The 18,326-nt window shown below is 45.5% G+C and overlaps 1 protein-coding gene across 2 annotated transcripts in view; it reads left to right on the top strand.

The window, feature by feature from the left end:
• The window catches only part of SNX30 (sorting nexin family member 30), a 125,696-nt gene that overhangs the window by 57,409 nt on the left and 49,961 nt on the right, over nt 1–18,326 (top strand). For both annotated transcript variants that reach the window (XM_082255845.1, XM_082255844.1), the window contains exon 2: nt 16,432–16,620. In XM_082255845.1, coding sequence (XP_082111971.1) covers nt 16,432–16,620 — 189 coding nt within the window. The remainder of the gene's footprint in view (nt 1–16,431; nt 16,621–18,326) is intronic.

Below are 18,326 nucleotides of genomic sequence, written 5' to 3'. Positions count from 1 at the left end.
GCGGGTGCTGGGCCTGATGGTGTCTACCTTTTGAGGTGGTTCTGTTTGCACAGTTCCATACAAGGTCTATGCAAAGGGAGATTTTGGGCAAATGGCACAAGAATCCACAGTCTCTGGACATTCAGATCTGGCTGAGCTGGGGAACGAAAAAGTCCCTGATATGGTGGCTTTGTTCTCTGGCGCTTCAGCTGGGGAAATCCTTCCTCCCATTGTATTGGACAGTGGTCACCATGAATGCCAGCCTGTCTGGGGGGGGGGGGGGGGCGTCCTCGGCAAAAACTCTGCTCAGGTGGTCTGGACACTAGAGGAGTCCAGACTACTGATCAATGTCCTGGAACTCCGAGCGATCAGATTGTGCCTGGAACATTGGACGGATTGTCTTCAGGGGCTTATGTCAATCACCAGGGGGGCACAAAAAGTGTCCTGGTGGCTCTGGAGGTAGCTGGCATTCTAAGGTGGGCAGAACATTTCGTTCCAGTCCTCTCCACCTTACACATTCCCGGGGTGAAAAACTGGCAGGCGGATTACCTCAGTTGGCAGGTGTTGGACCAAGTGGAGTGGTCCCTTCATCTGGAGGTGTTTCATCACTTGTGTCTCTGGTGGGGCATCCTGAGGTGGATCTGTTGGCATCTCGGCTCAACCGAAAGGTGCAGAGGTTTGTGTCATGGGATCCTCTGGCAGGTGGCCCTGTGGGGTCAGTATCATCTGATCTAGGCCTTCCCTCCTCTCAAGCTTCTGCCAAGACTTCTATGCAGGATCGAGGCAGAAGGGATTCCGGTCATCTTAGTGGCCCCTGACTGGCCTTGCTGGGCTTGGTACGCCGATCCGGTGCGGCTGGTCGCCGAAATTCCTTGGAAGCTTCCTCTCGGGGAGGATCTGCTGTCCCAAGGGCCAATATTTCATCTTACTTTACAGTCACTGGCTTTGACGGCTTGGCTGTTGAATGCCAGGTGCTGAAGGATAGAGGTTGGTAATTCCAACACTGTTAAAAGCTAGGAAATCTACCTCTAGGAAGATATACCATCGTATGTGGAAGACGTACATTGCGTGGTGTAAGTCTCTTAGGTTTCATCCTCTTTCATTTTTTTTGTGGCTCGGATCTTGACCTTCCTTCAACGGGGGGGTTTAAGGGCCAGGTGTCGGCCTTGGCCATCTTTTTTTTTTTTTTTTTTTTTAACGCCCTTGGCCATACACTCCCTGGTTCGCACTTTTCTTCAGAGAGTTTGGCATTTGGCTCCTCCAGTGGGGTCTCCGTTGCTGCCTTGGGACCTCAATTTGGTGCTCTCAGTCCTCCAGAAGCCTTCTTTTGAGAATCTTCAGGAGATTCCTCTGCTTACGCTGTCCCAAAAGGTGGCCTTTTTTTGGTGTATATCCCCTCTGCATGCAGGGTGTTGGAATTGGCAGCGTTATCCTGTCGTTCACCTTACTTGGTGATTCACAGAGATAAGGTGGTTCTTTGTCCCTGTCCATCGTTCCTTCCAAAGGTTGTCTCCGATTTTCATTTGAATTAGGACATTGTGTTACCTTCCCTGTGTTCAGGCCAAAACATCCGAAGGAAATCGTTTGCATGCCTTGCATGTGGTTCGGGCAATTAGGGTGTACCTGGCAGCTATTGAGTCTTTTAAGAAGTCAGACTACCTTTTTTTTGTATTCACTGGTGGGCCTTGGAAAGGGTGAACCGCTTCCCCTGCGACCATTTTAAGATTAATCAGACAGACGGTGAAGCCTATTCCATCAAGGGTCAGGTTTCTCCTTTCCCTGTCAAGGCGCACTCTACTTGGGCGCTCAGTGCCTCCTGGGCTTTCCATCATCGGACGTCCGTGACGCAGGTTTGCAAGGCGGCCACCTGGTTGATGGTGCACACTTTCACAAAGTTTTATAAAGTGGATGTTTGCATCTGCATATGCTTCTTTTGGCCGCAAGGTTTTGCAGGCTGCTGTTTAGAGGACTTGGTCCTCTTTGAGGGTGTATTGTTTTTTCAGGTGGGCTCCAGTTGTTTTGGTTGAGCTCCTGTTTACCTGGTTGGCTATAGTTGAGCCTTGGGAATTTTTTTTTCCGCTGTTCCCACCCCTCATATTTAACACTAGCTTTCTCTATCGCTCATTGACAGACATAGTCCTCGGTGATACAGCACCTTCGGGTTATGTTGCCTCCACAGGAGCAGGACTAGACAGGAAATTAAAATGCTCTGGCCACACCTTAGGGGCAGTCCCAGAGGGTATATCCTCTCTCTCTCTGCCTCAGCAAATCAGTTTTTTTCTGTCTAGTTAGGAGTAAGGACCTAGATACCTTGCTGGGATCTTCGGTCCTGGCAAGATTTTTTTCTTAAAAAGATTTTTTAGACCGCTTTTTTCTCCAGTGTTCCTGTGAGATCTTCAAGCAAGAAAGCTGAACTGGTCGACGGGCTGGATGTTGAGATCCGGTGGTCACCCCAGTTCAGCCTACGAGCGCGTGCAGGCCATAGCTCCGCGCTGGGTCGGCCGCGACAAAATCCCATTGGGGGACTGACCCCGTGAGTTAAACGTCTCGCTGAAACGCCAAGGACCATGAGTCACGGCGTCCGTATTGGTCAACAGCCCTCCCGCCCCGGTGGAGAGGGGTACTGTCAGGAGTTGGTGCCCGCCTGGTTCCGGTATGGTGAGTAGTATGTTCCCCCTTTTCCCCTGACGGGTCTTGTGGTGAACGCGGGCCCCTCTCTGTATGGTAAGATAGAGTCCCCCTCTATCCTATAACTTGGCACAGATCCCCCTACTTTGAGTGTGATTTTATGTGCAAGAAGCCAGGAGGCTTGGTTTGGGAGCTAACAATCTAATTGTATACATGTTAGAAAGATTGTAATCAGTGGCAGTCTGGGAATCTTACTGTGATAATAATAAAGTACCTACCAGTCAGAAGCCACGGACATGTAGACTGCCTTCCTAGTCAAATCTCCAGCTATAGCAGGCCTTCCGAACGGCCAGGCGGTCCGCCAGGGCCGGTACCGCCAACCACGCCAAATCCCCATGCAGAGAAGGTGTTGTGTGCTCTGCAGCACACCGCTATTCGGTATAGGCCGCCGCCATTTTTTTTGCTGGATCGCACGAGCCGCCATTTTGGCGTAGCCTCGTGTCTCCAGCATGGGGGCGGCCATGTTTGAGGTGATCCAAACACCTCGTGGAGCTAGGAGAGGCGCCGGAAGGCGTGCAGAGGGGCGGCCAGCCAAGAGACTTCCTGTTTGTGAAGACAGCGCTGTAACCTGTTGCAGTTAAACTCTGAGCATCAAGTGGTGAGCCTGGGGGTCTATCTCTCTCTCTCTCGATCGATAGGGATCCCTAGCAGGTAACACTAAGGGGCTTTTGTGGCGCTGGGGGTCTGAAAAAAAAAAAAAAAAAAAAGTTTTTTATTTTTGAATTGTATTATCCGGGAAGTTACTCGAATAATCATGGACCCTGCCACACAAATTCCCCCACCTGTTTCCCTCGAGGGGGCCACGGGACCCGCCGGTGCACAGAGTGTGGAGGCATTTACAGCAATTTTGGAGTCTATGGTGGCTCAGGTGGAGGCGGCCTGTCAGGGACGAGGGTCAAGGAAGCGACCCCCGCCTACCCCTATATTATCTGACACCTCTGACTCAGATTCAGAGATGGTCACTGCAGCTGCAGGTCCCTCTGCAAGAGCTGTTACCTCAGGTAAAGCTCCCTCAGACAGTGAGGAGGACGTTCCTTCTCCCTCTATAATTCAGGAAGAAGCATTGGTGGACGCACTAGTTGTGGCAGTGCGGGAAACCTTAAAACTTGAGGTTTTACCGGCAGAAGCAACTGAAACAGAGATTCCCTTTGGTACTAACAAGCCCATCAAAACGGTGAAGGTTTTTCCTGTACCCAAGTGTTTTGGTAATAAAATTAAAGGAGAATGGGAGCATTCTAAGCGTACCTTTACGATTTCCAAGCGTATTGCTAGACGCTATCCATTTGAGGAATCCTTCATTAAGAAATGGACGGTACCACCAGTGGTGGATCCACCTATTTCCAGGCTGAATAAAGCCACGGTTATCCCAGTGGAGGACACTTCGTCCTTTAAGGATCCGGTGGATCGAAAGATGGAAGCAGAGTCCCGCACTATCTTCTCTCTGATAGGGTCAGCATTTAGACCAGTAATTGTTATTGGTCTAGTTTCCCAGACACTTACGGAATGGGCGAGATTGGTACGCCAAGACCTTAGGGGAAAAGATATTCCCCAGGAAACATCTGATTTGATGGAACAGATTATACAAGGGCTACAGTTTATCTGTGACGCAGCCTTGGACACTACTCCCCTATTAGGGCATGCATCTATGTCAGCGGTAATCCTCAGACGTGTGCTGTGGTTAAAATGCTGGTCAGCTGACCTAGGTTCCAAAAAGACCTTGACGAATCTCCCCTTTCAGGGGAATCGTCTATTTGGGGCCACCCTAGATGAAATCATTAAGGATGCCACGGGGGGCAAGAGCACTTTTTTGCCACAGGCTGCTAAAGCTAAGGGACCTCGCAACAAGCGAGGACCTTTCTTTACCGCCCATAAAGGGTTCGTACGCCCGGCTGGAACAAGCGGGAAAGGCAAGACTCCTCCAGGAGGGTTCAAGAAGGGCTGGTCGGACAAACAGAGGACCGACTCAGCCAAACCCGAAGCAAAGGATTACACAGCCTGAAGGTGCGCCCCCACCCGTGTTGAGGGTGGGGGGACGTTTTCACCGGTATTCAGGACATTAGATCGAGCATCGACTACTACTACCGGTGCGATTCTTCCCTTCCAACATTTAAGTACTACAGGGAGCGGTAGTCACCGTTCCCTGAATAGATCTTTTCCTTTACCTTTTCCTAAGATTAGTCTCTATTCCCCACAGGAATCGGATCTGGTTGACCAGACAGACCAAGAAGCCTCTAGCCGGGTGACTTTGGTCCCTGAGGTTCAACCAGAAAAGATCACCCTTCCTGATAGTAATCAGGTATCTGATAAATGTGTGGGAACAGAAAACGACCAGACTTTCTCGGATGGTCGAGGCCAGATAGCTCTAGGGACGCCTGGTTCAGATCCAGTCAGCAACGGTGGTCCTAGAAATTCTAGGCTGGCCTCGCCAAGCCGGCCTGGCCGACTTGGACATGCTAGTCGCAGACGTTCCGTGGAAACTTCGTCTCAAGGAATGTCTGTGGTCTCAAGGACCAATTTACCATCGTGCTTTACAGTCGCTGGTTTTAATGGCCTGGCCATTGAGACCCAAGTACTGAAGGACAGAGGTTTGTCAGCTTCAGTCATTCCTACCCTTATTAAAGCAAGGAAAGCGACTTCCAGCAAGGTCTATTATCACACATGGAAGACTTATATTGCGTGGTGCGAATCTTTAGGATTTCCTCCACGTACCTATTCGGTGACTCGAATATTGGCTTTTTTGCAAAAAGGGGTTGAGCAGAAACTAGCCTTGAGCACCATCAAGGGTCAAGTTTCAGCATTAGCAATCTTCTTTCAGAAACCTTTAGCTACCAAGTCCTTGGTGCGGAATTTCATCCAGGGGGTGCGGCACCTGGCTCCACCAGTCCGCGCGCCCTTACCGCCCTGGGATCTTAATTTAGTTTTGTCGGTTCTACAGAAACCTCCCTTTGAAAACATCAGGGAGATTCCCTTGCTTACTTTATCCCAGAAGGTGGCCTTCTTGGTGGCTATCACTTCTGCTCGCAGGGTGTCAGAACTGGCTGCATTATCATGCCAGTCCCCATACCTAGTGATTCATAGGGATAAGGTAGTACTTCATCCTAAGCCATCCTTTCTTCCTAAGGTGGTTTCAGATTTTCATCTGAATGAAGATATTGTACTACCTTCCTTGTGTCCTCAGCCCAAGCATCATCGGGAACATGCGTTGCATTCCTTAGATGTGGTTCGGGCAATCGGGGTATACCTGAAAGCTACGGAATCATTCCGTAAGACGGATTCACTTTTTGTGATCACGGATGGCCCCAGAAAGGGGTTGCCTGCATCTGCCGCGACCATTGCCAGATGGATTAGACAGACGGTGGTACAGGCTTATTCTATTAAGGGTCAGAGTCCTCCGTTCCCTGTTAGGGCGCACTCCACTCGAGCGCTCAGTACTTCCTGGGCCTTTCGCCATCAGGCGTCAGTGGTCCAGGTATGTAAGGCGGCCACCTGGTTGTTGGTACATACCTTTACAAAATTCTATAAAATTGATGTGATGGCATCGGCGGATGCCTCATTTGGCCGCAAGGTTTTGCAGGCCGCAATTTGAGGAGACCGGTGGTCTACCTCGAGGGTTTTTTTCTGTTTGAAAAATTTCTTTTTGTTGAGTCTCATCATTAAGGATGAGCATTGTAAACTTCTAGTTGGCACCGGTTGGGCCTTCTAGATTGGGATTTGATTTCCATTTTCCCACCCCTCATTTGTGATACTGCTCTGGGACGTCCCGAAGGTGCTGTATCACCGAGGACTACGTCTGTCAATGAGCGATAGAGAAAAATGGATTTTTGTAAAATCTTACCGTAAAATCCTTTTCTCTTAGCTCATTGACAGACGTAGTCCCCGCCCCTCTGTTTTTTGAGTTGGGTTGGGTTAAAATCTCTAAAGACTGCTTTTGTGACATAACTGATTTGCTGAGGCAGAGAGAGAGAGGATATACCCTCTGGGACTGCCCCTAAGGTGTGGCCAGAGCATTTTAATTTCCTGTCTAGTCCTGCTCCTGTGGAGGCAACATAACCCGAAGGTGCTGTATCACCGAGGACTACGTCTGTCAATGAGCTAAGAGAAAAGGATTTTACGGTAAGATTTTACAAAAATCCATTTTTTGGACGTCCCAATGGTTAAGAAGATCAGGAGCTGTGTCTGTCAATGAAAGCATAAGAAAATGGGATTTTTGACTTGCCACGCATCCTTAAAATCCATTTCTCTGATGTTCATTGACAGACACAGCACCCACCCCCTCTGTGTGTAATTCTTCTGACACTGCTTGTAACAGTGTCAGAATAAGTACCTATAGCAGAGACAGGGAGAATTTCCCCTGGGACTGCCCAAAGGCCTAGCCGTACTTTTTTTCTGCCTAGTGTCCTACTCCTGTAGAGGGCAGTATAACCCAATGTTTAAGAAGAACAGGAGCTGTGTCCATCAATGAACATCAGAGAAATAGATTTTACGGTAAGTCAAAAATCCCATTATTGCGATTTGCCAGTCCTTATAACTGGCTGCTGCATTTGCTTTTATATTTTTTTCCCTTATCACCTAGTGATCATGCCAATATCATTCTTCTGCCCCAGGGTGGCAATGCTCACACTTCACTTTGCACTGTCTATGGAAGTGTATTAGGGCTATAGAACACCTCCCCTCTCCTCTTCCCTATAAAATAGGGAAATGTGTTCTGTACTCAGAGATAGGTGGGAATAACTGATAACAGCTAAAGCAGACCATCCTATGAATTTATCAGCTCACGTGTTTTCTGGCAGGATCAACAGATATTTTTTTTGTACATGCCAAACTGAATAAAAAAAAAATGTATATCTAACAGACCAAAGGGGAGCTAAAAAGTTATTTTTAGGGTTTACATACACTTCAAAATGTAAGAAACACACCGCAGTGTACCTAAAATACTAAGCACGAACTACTCTTATTAGAAGCACAGGCTTTTTAAATATTTTTGTTCAATGACATTAATGTTGAGAACCTGGTCAAGCAGTCTTGTGACAATGTGTAAAGTTCAGAGGAAGTGTGATATTTTTTTCCCCATTGTTTTATTATGTTGCTTTGCAGAAACCGTTCTTCATACTTTCCATAAAGTTTACCTGTCTGCTATTTTAAACTTTTCAAAGAGCCTCATGCACACATACGATTAGTGACAGTTGCGACAAGCATCCACTTTATTCCTGCAGCTGGATTCACAGGTAGATGTGGATAGTTGCGGCTGCTCAGCCTTTACAAAGCTGAAAAAGTGTTCCCAGCTGTACACTGGTGTTCTCATGCGATTTCACATGTAGCAGTTTGATCACCTGCAGTTACAGACAGATGATTACTCCTGAATGCAATTTGCGACAAGGGGCAGTCCCAAACTGCAGGTAATTACTCATGTATGATGACCTGCAAACACCCACGAACAACAGTCACTCCTGTCAGCCTGTCATTGCTTTGTATAGGCGGAGTGGCCACATTTGTCTGCAACCACCTGTGAATCCAGCCACAGGAATGTGCTGGAGTTTTGTGGCAACTGACACTTACTCGCACGTGTGAATAAGGCTGCTTTTATCCTCACTATTACCTTTTATTATCCAAAAAGCTATTTTCTCTTTCGTTCATTGACGGACACATCTCCATATCTTCTTGACCCGTGTGACGTCCCAAAGCAGTGTCAACATAGGGCTGGGAAGACCACAGCAATATGTTTTTTAATTGAAGGATGTTGGGTGGAAGGGGGCCAACAGAGTCGCCCATGTAACAAATTTCACATATTGTTTGGCCTGCTTTACTAGACCGGGCACAGGCAGCTTTCGGGGCATGGCCACAAAGGTTGGGAATAATAAAGCCCTGGTAACCAAGTGAAGAGAAAAAGAAATGGATTTTGGTTTTACTGTAAAATCTTTTTCCCTGATGTTCATTGACAGACACAGCTCCATATCTTCTTGACCCATGGGTTATGCTGCTCTTCCTAGGAGTAGGACACTAGGCGGAAAAGGGGTTAACAAAAGTTAGCAAAGCTTAACTACGCCTAAAGGGCAGTCCCAGGTGGTATACTCTCACTTCTTGCTCTAGGATCTCAGTTTTTTTTCTGACTAGTCAGGAGTAAGGACCCAGCTCCTTGCCGGGATCTTTGGTCCTGGCATTTTTTCCTTTTTTAAACTCAAGTTTTTTTCTTCTTTCATTATTTTCTGTTCCTGTGAGAACTACAATCCAACTGCCATACTGGGTAACAGACTCTAGATCCTTAAGGTCTCCCCAGTCTGGCCAGTGAGCGCACACAGGTCTGAGCTCCACCGCAACATAATCTCACTGGGCGTGGACTGGCCTGCAATTGAAACACCTCATGAGGAAGCACACAATCTTGTCCCTGCCTGAGTCACAGTGTACCTCTAGCCGGCAACACACCTCATTTCAAGATGGGAAGGTGGTCTGCCTAAAGTGGTGCCCACCCAGTTCCATGGTGTGGTAAGTAGTGTCCCCCCTCTCCCTTTGTGGTCCCTCAGGGGGGATGTGGGCCCCTCCTTGGGATGGTCAGACCCCCGGGTTCCCTTCCATTCCCCCCAGCCCCTCTAACAGTCACGGTGGTCTTTTGGCCCCAACCTACCCCTACACCCCCCCCCCCTCGCATGGGTGAGGTAGGAGCTGGCTTTGCCACTTTCTCCAGTAAGGGGGGGGGGGTGGATGTGGTTGTTGCTGACCGGGCTGTCCGGATCGCACACGGGGGTCTTTGAGCAAGTTCCCTGCCCCCGGGGGGTTAGTGACTAGGGCAGAAATGTCCTTTGGGCTCCCTGCGGTGGTTATAGCCTGGGGGGGGGGGGGCGGATGTCTCCTCTGCAGGTCTGCGCCTCACGTGGCTATATTGGGCCGAAAATGTATTCCGTGGCTTTGTGACCTATTCGCGGCTGTCCAGGTTCCTGACCAAGCTGTCCGAGGCTTGACCGAGCTGATAATATAGCGGACGATACTGCCGAAGAATGCGCGCCTAACACGGCCGGATTGGACTGAAAATTGAGGCCGCGGCTTTGCGGCCTACTCGCGGCTGACGAAGCTGGATGTCCGAGTGACTGACCAAGCTGTCTGAATGGCTGATCGAGCTAACAGAGCTGCTGGCGGACTCGCGACTCACACGGCCAGATCGAGCCCCAAATTTAGGCCTTGGATTTGTGGCCTACTCGCCGCTGGTTGTCCGAGCTGCTGGCCAAGCCGACCGAGCTGTTGAGCAGGCTATTCGAGCTGCCCCCCCCCCTCAGGGAGGTGGACATATGGTCTGCCTGGCGCCCTCCTTAACCTGGGAGGCGCTGTGCGGGTTGACTGTGGGGGCAGACTTTGCGGATGGGAATCTTTTGGGGTTCACTCCTGCTCCTTTTCGGTGACTCGGATTTTTTGGCCTTCTCCCAACGAGCTGTCGAGCAGCGTCTGGCCTCAGGTACCTCCGAGGGCCAGGTTTGGCCTTTGCGGTTTTTTTCTTTCATCGTCCTTTGGCTACGTTTTTCTGTGGTTCGCACCTTTTTTTTCGGGGGGTTCACCACTCACTTGGCTCCTCCCAGTGCGTTTCCATTGGCCTTGTGGGATCTCATCTTGGTGCTGTCGGTTCTTCAGTAACCGCTGTTGGAAAATATTCACGAGATTCCACTGCTTACATGTCCCAGAAGGTGGTCTTTTTGGTGGAGTTTTCTTCTGCACGTAGGGTGTCGGAGCTGGCAGCTTGTCTTGTCGTTCACCTTACTTGGTGGTTCACAGAGATAAAGTGGTGCTTCGGGCCCTGCCAGTCGTTCCTTCCAAAAGTTGTCTCTGGTTTCCATATAAATAAGGCATGTGTTCCCTTCCTTTTAATTGGGCGCTTAGTGCCTCTTGGGACTTTCGTCATTAGGCATCAGTGGTGCAGGTTTGCAAGGCGGCCACCTGGTTGTCCACGCACTTTTTCACAACATTTTTTATAAGGTGGATGTGTTGGCATCTTAAGATGCCTCCTTTTGACTGCAAGGGTTTGCAGCCTGCTGTTGGAGAGGATTAGTCCTCTTTGAGGGTGTACTTTTTTTGTCAGGTGAGCTCCAGTTGTTCCTGTTTGGGCTCTGGTTTTACCTGGTTGGCAACGTTTAGCTTATTGCTGTGTTCTTACCACCCCTATGTTGACACTGCTTTGGGACATCCCACGGGTCAAGAAGATATAGAGCTGTGTCTGTCAATGAACGAAAGAGAAAACTAGATTTTTGTGTTACCGTAATATATTTTTCTCTGATGTTAATTGACAGACACAGCACCCACCCCTCTGTGAAGTTGGGTTATGTATTCTTCTGACACTGCTAGTTTACAAGACTGAGATCCTAGAGCAAGAAGTGGGAGTATACCCCCTGGGACTGCCCTTTAGGCCTAGTTAAGCTTTGTTAACTTTTGTTAACCCTTTTTCCACCTAGTGTCCTACTCCTAGGAAGAGCAGCATAACCCAAGGGTCATGAAGATATGGAGCTGTGCCTGTCAATGAACATCAGAGAAAAGGATTTTACGGTACAACAAAAATCTAGTTTTTTTTTTTCCTCTTCACTTTGTTACCAGGATTTATATTTCCCAACCTTTGTGGCTACGCTCTGATAACTGCCTGTGCCCTGTCTAGTAAAGCTGGCCTAACAATATGCAAAATATGTTACTTAGGTGACCCTGTTGGCCCCCTTTCACCCAACATCCTTCAATTAAAAAACTAAAGGAGCTTGACTGAAAAATTTCAGCCAAACAGCGGCTGCACTTAATCAGATGTAGCTGCTGTCAGAATATAATGGACACAAGGGGAAATTTGTTCCAGCACTGATTTTTGCAGTCAGCTCTCAAAATCCAATAGTGAGTTACTAGCTTAAGGTGTTTATGCACACAGGGAATTTAGAGGCATATTATATGCCTAGTTTAATTTCTGGGTACTTTCTGGTACACGGGAAACTGTAAGTATTGTGTACATCCTGTCATGCAAGCGGTGTTCATTTTGACGTCAAATTTTGATTTCGTCTTAGTCATAGTCTTTTGACTAAAATGCAATTTAAGTTTTAGTCATATTTAAGTCAACTGCATCGTTTTAGTCGACTAAAATAGTGTTAATTTCCTCAACGAAAATATTTTCGTGGTCAAAATTAACACGACATACAAGTACATGGCTGTACACAACCGTGCTCTTGTAGATGCTGATGCACAAAAGCAAGAGCTGTACGCAAGGGTACTCTTGTGGACTCCGATTCTTTTATGCATTAGTGTTCACCTGTACATGCATGTACAATGCAGGCTGTACTGCAGCAATCACAGCTCTCCAAGCCCTGAAAGGCACCATGTACGTTTGCTGGGCATACAATATGGCTATAAAACCCAGTGCACAAGAACAGGGCTCGTTCACACGTACCTCAATACCCTGTGTTTTAAGCTGTATTTAGGCAGCATCTTTAAAGCCTCATAACTGTCTTTCAGTGGCTGCCATGAATATTACAATTGGTACGAGGTAATGCAGTAGACACAGGAACAGTTGTGTTGTGTTAAAAATTAAGCATTACGTTTCTTTCATGAGGCTTTGATGCTTATCAGAATTTCAATTCTGACATGCCGTAACTGTACCTGTAGCATTTACGGTGTGTTAGTGAAGCATTTATAAAGTGTTAGCTGGGTGCTGGGGGAGAGGCAGTGGAGGTTCCTGCATCCCAGAATACACTGGGAAATAATAGAGACGGGAGACAGAGGGGCTCCAGCCACTTACCTGTTTGAAAAGAACAGTCATGTGGTAACACCATTTACTTCTGTTTGCAGGCAAAAGCATAAAGCCAGCCAGCAATCCTGACAATACCAGGCAAGAGCAGAGGCATTGAGCATTATTGCCAGTGGCAAAGCTGTTTGTGTAAGCAAAGTGTCGGTGTCAGCACTATCTCGTGTTGGTGCATGGAAGTGGTGGTGCCAACATGTCTTATGAAGGCTGATATTAATATATCCGTACTCAGAAGAAATGAGCAGTGGACAGATTTAATACCTGACATTGAGACAAATAACTATGGAATCTGCTCACTGCCAATCACAAGGCAGGGGAACTTGCTGGGGGTTTTCAGAAATAGCAATAAAGAGAATACTTAGACATGGCTGACCACAAAGCTAAAAGGAGATGTTCTTTTGGTGGCACAGGATGCCTCGCATGTGGCTCGTATCAGTTGGGGGTCTAACAATCTCAAGAAGCATCAACCGTGGACACCTTCATGCAGGTATAATCAAAGAGTTTTTGGGGGTACTCCTCACATTTATGGTGAAGAGTATAAAGATGCCCCTCTGAAGTTCTCTGCGAACTATGGGATGCACCCAGTACTGGCGCAACATCCTACTTTTTCTGTTGGGCCATTCTTTAAATGATCATCTTGAGCGTCAAAGTATCACAGATCTACAAATCCATTCATCCATCAAAGTATACAAATCCATCTTGCAGAGAATTTACAAATATGCCTGCTATTACACCACAACCTAAACCCCCCTAAAGCAGATCATTTCCTTCTTCTTTAATCACCATCACTAAGAAAACAATACTTTCATGGGCATTTAATAAGAATTCTTGATTTGATTTTTTTTTTAATGCTTCAAAAATGCAACAACGTGTCCAAAAACTAATAGATGCATTAATGAGACTTGCTTCATTTTCCGAAATCAACACACGTGCACGAGCCCTAAGCATGTTGTTAAAGCCTGTACTGAAAGACATTTTGGGAGGCTGCCATTGCTGACATCATTCTATCAGATGCAGCATTGCTTTCTAACAGAAGATATTACCAAAACCCCCAAAACAAGAAGCTTAGACTCTGCTTTATGCTCCATTCACATCTTGGTATTCCGGATCGTGAGCAGAATCGCCATGATTCTGCCCCCAATCCCGAATCACCGCAAATCACGGGACGACAGTGCGATTCCCGTCACGTCCATTGGTACCCCAAATGCGGCCCGATTTTTGCCACGATTGTCGCCCGACAAATCATGGTAAAATCGAGCAAAAACAGAATTCACAGGTCTCCTGTCACCCAAAAGAAGTTCTTGTACTTTTTTTGGGTGACAGGCATCCCATGATTCTGTTTACTGCAATTCCTTGGCTGACAATCGTGGCAAAATTGCGCCGCATTTTGGTTGCCATTGGAAGTGACGGGAATCGCATGGGCGTCCCCCGATTTGCCCTGATTCGGGATCGCCGTAAGATCTCGGCGGTTCTTCCCACGTTTCAGGATGCCAAGATGTGATCGGAGCCTTATATGTAAATAGACAGAGTCCTGCAAACGATCCCTTTTTGCTCCTTTTGACCATCTGTGCCTCCAGAACCACTGGTATATAGCACAGATATAAGCATAATTTTACAGAGCCTACAGCTGTTTTAAGGCCTCTTAGTCCTCATCAGTGCCAGATATGGCTTTACTGGCTCTATTGTTTTTGGGTAGTGAGGATGCAGATTTACTTTGTTCTAAGAAGGCAATGCTGTATCTCACAGTACTTCACAGGTGGGTTTTTTGGTTCCCTTTGTACCACCTCAATGCTACCTTAATGAGTATACTGTTCCCTGGCCTTATTCTAACAATACTAGTTACCAGGCTGTCTCTGGCTTAAATCGTTTCTCAGTTTCTGACCCATAACTAGTAATGCATATACGAAAGTCTGTAAAGTCAGAACTCCTTATCTGGGTACTTGTTCCAGGTCCGTGACTCTTTCACTACAGGTCTGTTTATGGGCCCTTGAAGTGGGCCTTCTCTCAATCAACATTAATCATTTTTAATCCTCATGCTGCTAGCATTAGTAAATAGATAGGAAAGTATATCATATTTACTTGTTATAAACTACTTTTTTTTTTGCTTAGAATATTAAAAATTTATTGAATAGCATTTTTGGTTTGTGGTGCACAGATGCAGCATAGTTCCACTTTAAGTCTCTCATTGAAAAGGAGAATGACATTTGGCGAGGCTTACCCCTGAAGTATGGGAAGTGATGCCCCTAATGATACAGTGAAAATAAGTCAAACATGCAAATAAATTATGTTTTTTGTTAATTACCGAATACCTGCACCTAGGCTGGACTTTTACAAGTTTGAAATGACTGAGGAGCTTAAAGAGAAACTGCAGTCTGCTCACATATTCTGTAATAAAAACATCTCTGCCATTCTGCAGCTTCCCTCCACACCACTTTGCATATTATTTTATATATACATTAAACCCCCCTCCATTGCGGGGGTTACGTTCCGGACCCAGCCGCGAAAAGTGAAAATCCGCGAAATAGAAAAACCCTATTAAAATGCATTGTAGGCATGTTTATTTTACTGTCACTGTACGTGTAAAAGCATTTTAAGGTCTTTAAACACACTTTTAAAACAATAGAAACTCATTTAAACACATAAAATATACTGAGAAACATAGCAAGAGCTATGGAAAACACAAAAATATTTCATTTTTAATGATTTATATAGTAAAATAACATTACAAAAAAAACGCAATATACCGGGACCGCAAAAACTGAACCGCGATGGAGCGGGGGTTTACTGTACTGTGATTCTTTACTTGCCAAATATGCTACAGAAATCTCTCTCTCTCTCTCTCTCTCTCTCTCTCTCTCTCTCTCTCTCTCTCTCTCTCTCTCTATATATATATATTTATATTTATATATATATATATATATATATATATATATATATATATACACAGACACACACACACATAATGTACACACATAGACAGACAGACACATTCACACCACTGCTTGCCTGCACATTTTTCCTCTCTGGATGAAAACTCATGAATCTCTGCAGTCTCCTGTTATCTCCACCCTCATCCAGCCCCCTCCAGCTCTGCAGCTCTCATTGGCTCTCTTTTGACTCACCCCTCCTCCCTTGCTGGCAAACTTTCACAAAAGTGAAATTTCATTAGCTTAGGCTTTTTACCAGACAAGAATGAGGAAGAGTGCTGTATAAGGTATTTACTGGCAGAAAAAAAAAAATGTTTTACTTTCCTAAGTAAAACAACAAGTGCAAAGGATTTAAAAGATGGAAAAAATGACAGAAGAGCCGCTTTAAAGTTTATTTATTCATTTGTTGATTTGAGTTCAGTGAAGTTTGCTTGTGTTTAAAGCTACTAGTCATTTAATTATACAGTAAAGCTTGTAACATAAAGGATGGGGGACTTTATATTGTTCTTTATGCTTTTCTGATAGCCTGACACTGCGTTGTACCATTATATGTATGCAGGCTTTTTTTCCTGAATAACAAAGGATTCTCCTGTAGCCATTTATTTTACCCCAAGTAAAACATATACAGTAGTTGTCATTTTTTTTTAAGTCTGTCTTGGTATATAATAAATATATGTGTATGTATGTATCTATATATAATATAGCAGTACTATGTTAATGTAATGCTCAGTCCTACTAGAACTATACCAAACCCTATTTTCTCTGCCTTTAGTTTACAGAGTGTATGTGTTTATAAAGTACATATGCTGTTCCAGTCTAGGAGCATTTAAGCCAAAAAAGTCCCCTGTTATGGATATTTTGCTGACCTATGCATTGTCCTCTCTTGTTATTTCCTTTAACAAACTGAAAGGAGTAAGATACAGGGAGGGAGTGTATTATACTGTATTTTAAACACCGACAGTCCTAGGGTAGAAAAACCAAAGATTTCTGGATTTTCCAATTTGTAAGGTACTAGTGAATAATGCTTCTTAATGTACTGTGCTTTATTGTGCATTTATTTCATCAGTAATATTTTTTGTGTTGTCATAGGACCTTAGTTTACCCAATGGTACCCCAGCAGATACTTCAAGTCCAGCATCATCATCTTCACTTCTTAACAGGCTACAGCTAGATGATGACATGGATGGAGAGACAAGGGACCTTTTTGTTACTGTTGATGACCCAAAGAAGCATGTGTGCACTATGGAAACGTATATAACCTATCGTATTATGACCAAGGTAAGCCAAGTAAACACGGAATGAGCTATTGAAATCATCAAATATAATCCATTAGCACTTCTGCAATAACCCCTTGGATGCCGAGCATACATAAATATGCAGTCCCACTGCACTGAGCTTTTTTCTGTGGGGCCGCATATTTCCGTATATCCCTGTGGCGCGCTCGCAACGCACAGACTGGGGTCTTACCAAGAGCCGCAGGCCTCATTCTAACATTTGGGACCCGGAGCTCCAGATCCTGGGTCACCCAATCGCTGTGATAGCCTTTGATTGGCTATCAAAGTGATCAGTCAATGTGAAGCCTACTCCCATGTTTTCTGTCTTTGTATCTCTCCCCTCCATTCACATTGTATCTCTGTCCTTGCAGAGAGAGAGAGAAAAAAAGTGTGTAAAAAAAAAATAAATAAATAATAATGGAAAAAAATACCTAGATCAAGGTTTGATCTCGGCCAGTGCCAGGGTTAGTGTTTGAGTTTAGAGTCCAGTTTTTTTTTAAATGTTAGCAATAGTGTTAGTTAAGGCCAGAACACTATAAGAAAATCGTGCTAACATTTTCATCCAAAGAATTTTCGTATGATTTTCCTACAGTGTGTACACAATTTTCGACAGCCGATTCCGAATTTTCGTCCGAAAATTCTCGAAGGGACAAACGCCAAAATTTTTCTTGTACAGGAAAAAAAACTAACGATTTTTGTTTAATGTGTACCATTTTCGGGCGCTTTTTGTACAAGAAAAATCCGAAAAATATGACTGCGCATGATCAGAAACAAACAACATAAAAAAGCCTTTGTGGTACGAGACTTTTCATACGAATTTTCGTTCAATGGTTCTGTTTTGCTATGAAACAACGCGGAAAAATGGACGATCGTTCGCCCGATTTTCTTGTAGTGTGTAACCCACTTTAGTGTCAGTGTGTTTTTTAGGTAGGTTAAAAAAAAAATGCAAAATGTGCATTCTTGTTTCTGGGCTGTACTACGGGTTTAAATAACAAAATACCATACACATTCATGGAATTGCTGCGATCGTCAGGAGCAGGAAAATTTATTTTGGGGTGTTTTTTGGTGCATGGTTATGGTAGTGGCAAGAAATGTACAGCTGAATTTAAAACATTTTTTATTTTTTCACTGTTTTGGGCCAGTTTTCCTTTGATATTAAAGGAGTTGTAAAGTCAGAAGGTTTTTTTTCTTAATGCATTCTATGCAATAAGATAAAAAACCTTTTGTGTGTAGCAGCTGAACCAGCACCCCCTAAAACTTACCTAAGGTCCCTCTCTGTCCAGCGATGAGTACGAGTCCCTCAGCTGTCTGGGACTCTCTCTCCTGATTGGCTCAGATGCCATTAGCTCCTGCGGCTGTCAATCAAAAGCAGTTAGCCAGTTGGGAGAGGGGGGTGGGGCTAAAAGGCAGCTTCGTGTCTGAATAGACACACATAGCTGCAGCTTGGCTTGGGTGCCCCCACAGCAAGCTGCTTGCTTTGGAGGCACTCGACAGGAGAGAGGGGCTAGGAGCAGCAAAGAGAGACACGAGAAGATGATGGTGCAATATCCCTCCTCTCATACAGGAAGCCATACTCTCCCAGCCAACTTCCTACCCATCCCTTTTCTTCCCAAGCCCCCCTTTTGTGGCAAGGTTGACCTCTAAACACTTCTGGACCTAGCAAATCACCACCTGGGTGTACTGTGTTCACCTTTTACATTTTTTCTGTAA

This window comes from Pelophylax lessonae (genome assembly GCF_965119305.1).
Source record: "Pelophylax lessonae genome assembly, chromosome: 1".
Classification (NCBI taxonomy): Eukaryota; Metazoa; Chordata; class Amphibia; order Anura; family Ranidae; genus Pelophylax; species Pelophylax lessonae.
The sequence above is the reverse complement of the archived record's forward strand: the minus strand, read 5'-3'. Positions and strand labels throughout refer to the sequence as shown.